The 7,511-nt window shown below is 54.9% G+C and overlaps 1 protein-coding gene across 2 annotated transcripts; it reads left to right on the top strand.

Annotated features, from left to right (window-relative positions):
* The first annotated feature begins 3,405 nt into the window (after positions 1 to 3,405).
* Positions 3,406 to 7,059, top strand: CDCA4 (cell division cycle associated 4). 2 transcript variants are annotated; one of them, XM_045288006.1, is made up of 2 exons: positions 3,406 to 4,241; positions 5,430 to 7,059. In XM_045288006.1, the coding sequence occupies exon 2, from the start codon at positions 5,439 to 5,441 to the stop codon at positions 6,159 to 6,161; it is 723 nt and encodes a 240-aa protein (XP_045143941.1). In that variant the 5' UTR covers positions 3,406 to 4,241; positions 5,430 to 5,438; the 3' UTR covers positions 6,162 to 7,059. The 2 variants fall into 2 exon arrangements, with proteins under 2 accessions (XP_045143941.1, XP_004698885.1); XM_004698828.2 differs by having other exon boundaries at positions 5,433 to 7,059.
* Positions 7,060 to 7,511: the final 452 nt, after the last annotated feature.

Raw genomic sequence — 7,511 nt, forward strand, 5'->3', positions numbered from 1 at the left:
ACTGAACGCGACGGCCCAGGGACCCTACGCTCCCGGGACCCCATAGGGCCTACTCCGCTCAACGGACCGGGCGCCCCGAGGGCCCAGCGCCGGTCTCTCACACACACAAGCCCCTCTGCTTCACGGGCCGGGCTCCGGGAGACCTCGTGGCTCCCATCCCGCCGCCTGGTGGGGGCCTGTGGGGGCGGGGCCGAGCCGGAAGACTTGGTGTCCCCCTTCGTGCCTCCCCCTCCCCCACCCATGAGTCACCAGCCTTCAGGGAATTCAGTGTGTGGCCTGCAGACCCAGGCAGCCTTTCCCGTTGTTTTTTTTTTTAACCGTATTCAATCATAAAGGAATTCTCCGTCACATGGGAGGCTGGGACCAAACTTAGCTTGTGTTTGTAGAAGGTGACCAGCCTGCTATGAGTTGGACAAACTCCCCAGCCTCTCTGCTGCCCTGGCCCTATACGTTCTCTTGCACTCACAGTGCCTGCTGGCTCTGACCGCTGGACAGCCAGGAGGCCTCCGGCTGCCCCTCGAACCATCCATCCTTCAGCCTCTTCCTCTGCCTACTTGCCTCTTTGTTCATCCATCTCTCCATCTGTCTGTCCATCCTCGTATCCATCTGCCTCCCCATCTGCCTGTCTGGACTTCCATCTTCTCATCCATCTGCCTACCTCTCCATCCACCCTCCCATTCAACATCCAGATGCCTGTCTCTCAATCCCCTACTGTTGTCTGTCTGCCTTCCTATCCATCCTTCCATCCTCCTGTCCAATATCTATCTACCTACCTGTCCATATATCCTTCCCCCGCATCTGCCTGCCTGTCCATCCTTCCATAGGCCTGCCCCTCTGCTTTCACACCCACCACCCATTTATTCTTGTGTCTGGGCGATTTGGATTTCCCTGCTATTTGCGGCCCCTGCACAGAAGAGGAGGATATCCTTCAGAGAGATGGTGTGACAACATGTCCTGTAACAAGGGGCTTCGTTTGGCACAGGAGCGGTTGTGAGGATTGTGCAGGACCATAGGATGCAGCATGTGTAGGGTTCGCTGTGCTGGGAACCGACCAACCAGATGGCACCTAGCAGCAGCAGCATCTCAGACGGGGTGTGTGAAAACAGAATGGCCCAGCAGAAACACCCAAGCCATTTCGAGAGGTGTAAAGCATAACTGTTAGCTCAGTACCTGTTGTGAAAATCCTTGTTAGGTAGCCCTTTCCAGAATGGCTGGCCATGGCCCCATGGGCTGCTGGTGAGGCGGGCAGACTTCCTGAGTTGGCTGGTGCCTGGTCAGTATTTGTCCCTTGTTTTATTCACTTTTAGAAGGAGTGTGATAAGTATTTTTTGCACTGATTTCCCAACTCCAGTTCATTCATCCCCGCTTCCCTTTAAACTCATTGAGACATTTTGGAACAAGTACTGAAGCCTTAACTGGTTTAAAAGCCAGCCACTCGGTCTGCTTTCCTGCCTAGCCAGAGGGTGGCAGGTGTAGGCAGAGGGGACACCTCCGAAGACGGGGAACAGTCTACTGTGTCTGCCTATGAGCTTGGGGTTCTTGAGGCCTTCAAGGTGGGGACAGAAAACCCCAGCAACAAGCTTCACTCTGGATGACACAGCTCATCACGGCCAAAGGATGTGGCCAGGAAAGCCCAGAGGGTCTCTGGGCAGCATTTTCTCTCCCAGCCTTTGTGTTGGATGCCAGGACAGCAGGACTCTGGTGATGTGCTTCTAAAATGACTCAGACCGAGACCCACAGCCTTGGAGTCGATGTGTGACTCTCAGCAGTCCTTACAGGCCAGTGTAAACCTGCCCTTGCGGGTTTCTGAGACTCACTCTTTACAAGAGCAGAGAGCTTCAGCTTTCTGGGAGCGGCTCATTGTTTCAAACTCCTGTTAAAATGAGCCTGTAGTGTAAAAGTCAGTTTCCAAAATGAAGTTTTGTGTCTTATTGACGTGCATTCCCTTGCTCCTTCAAGTGGCAGTGAATTTCATCTTGAAACCAAGGTCAGAGTAAGAAGCTAGTTCCTCAAGGAAGAGCAGCGCTTGTGCCTCAGCCTCTGAACAGCTCGTTCTCCCGTAGCCAGAGGTGACAACATGTTTCAAAGCCAGTCTGACTATTTGACGGAGCTGTCAGCCCCATGTCCAGGTGTGATAGCTCCAGGGCTCTAGCCCTGCTCTGGCTGGACCAGCCCAGAATCTGGCCAAGGCCATGCTGCAACCTTCTCCCCACCTTGGGAAATGGCTAGGTCACTGGATACCCCCAGAGTATCCTGCTGGGGGTTGGGGGGCAGGTCAAGGGGCTGGCAGGGGCAGAGCCACTCCAGAACCTTCCGTGTGAAATCTGATTGAACGGCCACGGTGGCTGGGCCCTTAGTCTGGGCTCACCTCTCCATCTGCCCTTCCTTGTTGCTCCCCCTCCTGTTTTAAACCATTGCTCTTTACAGTTGTGAAAATAAACATTACAAAGGAAACGCCAGTCAGTCTGTTTGCACGTGTGCAGTCTGTGCAATCCAAGGGCCCTGGTGACGAGCTGTGAAGCCATTCTCACTGGGCATTCCCCTGCCACTGACTAAACCGCCCTGCTTCCTGCTGGCCGCAGCGCTCCCAGAGCTGAGGCCAGACCGCCATTGGAGTCTCTCAGCTACCTATCTGCAAGGTCCCCTGTGGGGATGCAACTTGGGACTTTGTGTGTCTGGGGTTGAGTTGTGTCCCCTTGGGTCTGACCACAGCATGTCTGTCACCTGCTGAGGACACCTCAGGTGGCTGCACCTGTAGGCTGCCGTGAATGCCTGGTCACCTGCCCATAGCTGCTCGCGGTGTAATAAGCTAGTGGCCCTAAGCTACGCCATCCCACCGGTTCCAGCTCAGGGCAAACCCATAGGCCGGGTAGAACTGCCTCTGGTTTCTGAGACTGTAAATACTTACAGGAGTAGAAAACCTCTCTCCTGAGGAGCAGCTGGTAGTGTCAAACCGCAGACCTTGTGGTAAGTAGGCCAATCTGTAACCCACCAGATTTGTAGCCAGGCCCAGACAACAGGATAAGCTACATTCTTTATTATCGAAGTGTTTTTCTTTGGTAACTGCTTTCTTTCACTTGAAATAGGTGATGGGCCAGCAGGTGCAAAGTATAATGAGGAAAATGGGGCTTACCGAGAGCTGTTTGTGTTCTCAGGAGATTTGTCTTGTAGAGTCCTCAGCTGTGGCCACTTTGTGACTTCCTTACAATGACTACAGTTTCGAGTAACAGATATGGGTGAAGGGAGACAATGGACAGTGTAAGATACAAAACAATAACAATATATAATCAAGGGTTCATGGAGGTGGGAGGGAAGGGGAAAAACAGGAGCTTATACCATAGGGCTCAAGTAGAAAATGTTTTGGAAATGATAATAGCAACATATGTACAAATATGCTTGATACAATTGATGTATGGAATGTTGTAAGAGCTCCCAACAAAATTTGTATTAAATGACGCGTGTTTCACTTAAAGGTGTCCAGAAATGGCATCTGCCTCTCACAGAACTCAGGGCACAGCCAGCCTGAGGAAGGTGGTGTACTTCCAATTACCATCAGTCAGGCACAGAACTGTCCCAGCCCTACAGAGGGCTCCCTGGCGTCACAAGGCCCGCCTCTCCCCCCAGCTTCTGGACTCTTAGTGGCTTGGCATTCTAAGAATCATGAACCTTCTGAGGCCAGCGTTATGGATGCCCACAGAGTTCCCAAGACATGAGCGTCATAGTTGTGGCTTAGTCCCCAGTCACTCACCAGAATTAAGGGTCTGGACAGCTCCTGCCCCTCAAGCTGTTCTTAGAACACGACTACTGTAACACCCGCGCCCGCCCGCCTCCTTGTGAGGCCTCAGCCGTCCTTCCTATGGGAGGCACGAATGTGAGCCTGGTGACCGTGAGCAGACAGCAAGCGAACACCGGCAGGAACCTGGCTGTCTTTGCTTAGAACTCTTCTGTCTTAATGGACAGACAGGCTACATCCCAGACCCCCAGTCAAAATGGCTGTCTGAAGGAGTAATACAATTGGTTTGCATCTTTAAAGGATTCTAATTTTATCAATAAAACTTAAAACAAAAATCCCAGCTGTATTTCAAATAGGAAAGGAGAGAAACTACTACCTTACAGCTTTCACGTTTTCTTTATTCTAGTAAGGTGTGCCTTCCAGGGTTGCTTCGGGCGGGACCTACCCTGCCGGTGATGGGGCTCTGAGTCAGCCGCTGGAGCCCCCCAACCCCCACCAAGGGGTGCAGGTAAGAATTGAAGTCCCGTCTCCTGCCTGCTCCCATCCTCGCCCCTGAGAGACGGTTCAAAAGATTGGTCTCCACTTCTTCCTGTAAGAACACACGTCACTGATATGCCCTCCTGTGGGAGGATCCATTGGTCTCTGGGGTCTCCGGCCTCGGTCACCATGCAATTGGTGGGTAGCTAAGAGTCTGGGTAGAGACAGTCACAGGTCAGCTGAGGCACTTAGACAGGAAGTGTGCTGCCCCGGGAGCTCAGGGACAGGCTCTCGGGTGGACGAACTGGTAGGCAGATGTTGGGAGCCTGTGGGCATGCTGAGTTGGGATTCGGTTGAAGGATGGACAGATGGCTTGGGTGTGGGTATCTAGGGGCTGTTGAGGGTCAGGGCCCTTGCTTATGAGCGTTCTCCAGTGGATCCAGACTTCCAGGCCTGGTTTAGACCTGAGTGGGATGGGGTACTCAGAGGCCAAGCCTCGACCTCCTGCCACTGCCCAAGGCTCAGTGTCAGACCCCTTGTGATAGAAGTGCTCCCAGGCCTGGGACGCTCCGCAAGGTCGGTAGGATGATAAGTCTGTAGCTGCTGGGCCCAGGCTGCTGCCTCATCCATGCCTCAGCAGGGCTTGGGGCAGAGCAGGCTGTTGGCCGTAACCATCTGTGGAGACCGGGCTGGTGGCTGAGTGAGTGACACAGTCCTCCGAGCCCCTGGCATCTCTGTTTGGGCCTCCCAGTCGTGAGACTGGTGGTTACTGCTGGCGGCTGCTTACCAGCAGGTGTTTCCATGGAAGTGCCGGGTGGGTCCTTGCCCAGGGGCGCTCTGTACATCTCTGGCCCCTGTTCATCTGGAGTGGGTCCAGGTGTCTTCACCCTGCACCACCAGTGCTCTGGCAGGGAGTAATGGGCTGGTAGCGCTGAACGGTGGGGGTGGAGTGCCCGAGGCCGGTCTGATCAGCAGGCCAGGGTAAGCAGCATGTATAAGGTGGGGAGGCAGGTAGCTGGGTTAGCTGGCTTCTCCCAGGGCCAAGTCTAGTTCGCCCTTCTCTGATGAAAGTGTGGCGAGTGGTAGGCACTGCGCCACAGTCCTCAGTGGCCCACCAGCTCTGCTGCATGCTGTCTCCCAGGCTGCAGAGGGCACCACTCTCTCCTGGCACTGGGGGCAGCATCTGTGTAGCACTAAGTAGCCTCTGGCTTGGTCTCAGCAGGACAAGATGTTTGCCCGGGGACTGAAGAGAAAGTTTCCCGACGGTGAAGAGGAGTTGGCTGTCCCCTCATATGCCCTGCAGCGACAGTGCCTACTGGACATGTCCCTGGTGAAACTGCAGCTGTGTCACATGCTGGCGGAGCCCAACCTCTGCCGCTCCGTCCTCATTGCCAACACTGTGCGGCAGATCCAGGAGGAGATGACCCAGGATGGGGCTTGGCGAGGGATGTCTCCCCCTGACGCAGGTCCAGCGCCCCTCGACCGCCTCGTTTCCACAGACATCCTGTGTCGGTCAGAGCGGGAGCAGGACCAGGGTAGGCCTGGCCCCGGTGACAGCCACTTCCCCAAAGGGCCCCACGACTGCCCAGCTCCAGACCTCACCTCTGACCTCACCTCTGGCCCAGCAGCCCCGGTGGCAAGACATGCCCCCAGCAGTGTCTGGGACCTGGACAGCTCTCGGGAAAGCAAGGGGGGCTTCCAGAAGTCACTGGATCAGATCTTTGAGACCCTGGAAAGCCGCAACCCCAGCTCCATGGAGGACCTCTTGGCTGATGTAGACGGCTCCTACTACGGCCTCGATGCCGTGCTGGCTGGCATGACGGGCAGCAGGACCAGCCCCTGTGACGCACTTGAGGGCCTGGCCCCTCCCGCCACCACACCCCCTGGCCCCGGCTGCAAGGCTGACCTGGGCGAGCTCGACCACATTGTGGAAATCCTTGTAGAGACCTGAGGTGGGTCTGGCCAAACATGCAGGCCATGTGGGCTCGCGGTGGGGCAGCTGCCCCAGCAGTCCTGGGTTTTTGTCTGTGGACTTAGTTTGAAAACGTTCTGGAACAGTTGCTATTGTCCAGGTGTCCACCATGGTCCCCTCTCCCCCTCTTGGTGTCGTCCTCAGACCTTGGTGTCTGGACTGGTGTGGAGTCCCACTCCGGCGGCAGCCTGCCCCCCACAAAGGTGCCACTCACCGAGCCTCACTCATTTAGATAGGTGGGTTTCTTCAAATTAAGTTTATATGTTTGGGCAACATTTTGCCTTAAGATATATTTTTTAACTTTTTATACTTATTATCTCTTTAGATGTTTTCAGCTATTTTCCTAAAAGTCTATTTTTTCTATGAGAACCCTCTGCTGCTACATTAGTCACATTCATAGCCTTGGCGGTGGCAGTTGGCAAACCTGCTTTTTGAGGTTTGAAGAGGAGAGATTTTACAAACTCCTGCCTCTGCTCTGCCAGCCCAGGGAATGGGCTGAGCCCTGGGCTGGGGTCCTCCCAGCCCTGGAGTCAGCCTCCTGCTCTGTGAACTGGGGGAGGGAACTCTGGAGGGGCTTATTTATCCTATTTATATGTGAGCGCCCCCCCAGGGACATCATTCAGACCAAGGCCAAACTTGTTTACTTGGGAATCCTGCCGCTGGTCTCTGCCCAGATCTCCCTCCAGGAGGTTCCAGCCGGTCCTGCTTATACTGGCCCTGGTCTGAGGGTGCCCCTGCCTGCCACCAGGGACTGGTGCGCAATGACAGGGCAGGATGGCCCTGCGCCAGGCCTGTGTCTCCTGGTAGTCAAAATGCCCAGGTTTCCTGTATCAAACTGGTGCTGGAATACAACTTCAGATTAAAGTAAAAAATTGTAGTGGTTTGGATACCTATCTTTGGGCCTTCAGACTAAAGAGGAAATTGGGGATAGGGAGGACTGTGGGGTCCAAGACTGGCCCTCTGGGTCAGGAGGGCTGCTCCCTGATGCACACCTTGCCCTTTGTGGCATGCCTACTCCCCAGCCAAAAATGGTTTACTCTTGTGCATGTGGTTGGTCTTCCACACCTGACACAGAGCCGTGGTCTCTAAGTGTCTAGCAGGCAAGGGTAAGTGGCAAGGATCCATCTCCACTCCCCCTGCACACACACATGCAGACCTGAGCCCCAGTCTCCCCTCTCCCTGCACACACCCACACCTGAGCTTGTCTCCCCGTCCCCCTGCACACAGATGCAGACCTGAGCCCCATTTTCTGCTCCCTCTGCACACACAGACCCACACCTGAGCTCCTGTCTCCACTCCCCCTGCACACAGATGCAGACCTGAGCCCCA

This window comes from Echinops telfairi, unplaced genomic scaffold (genome assembly GCF_000313985.2).
Source record: "Echinops telfairi isolate 266 unplaced genomic scaffold, ASM31398v2 ScPeMD7_18;HRSCAF=68, whole genome shotgun sequence".
NCBI classification, from domain to species: Eukaryota; Metazoa; Chordata; class Mammalia; order Afrosoricida; family Tenrecidae; genus Echinops; species Echinops telfairi.

Coding starts and splice junctions, on each gene's coding strand:
- CDCA4 (XM_045288006.1), top strand. CDS start 5,439: ATGTTTGCCCGGGGACTGAAGAGAAAGTTTCCCGACGGTGAAGAGGAG.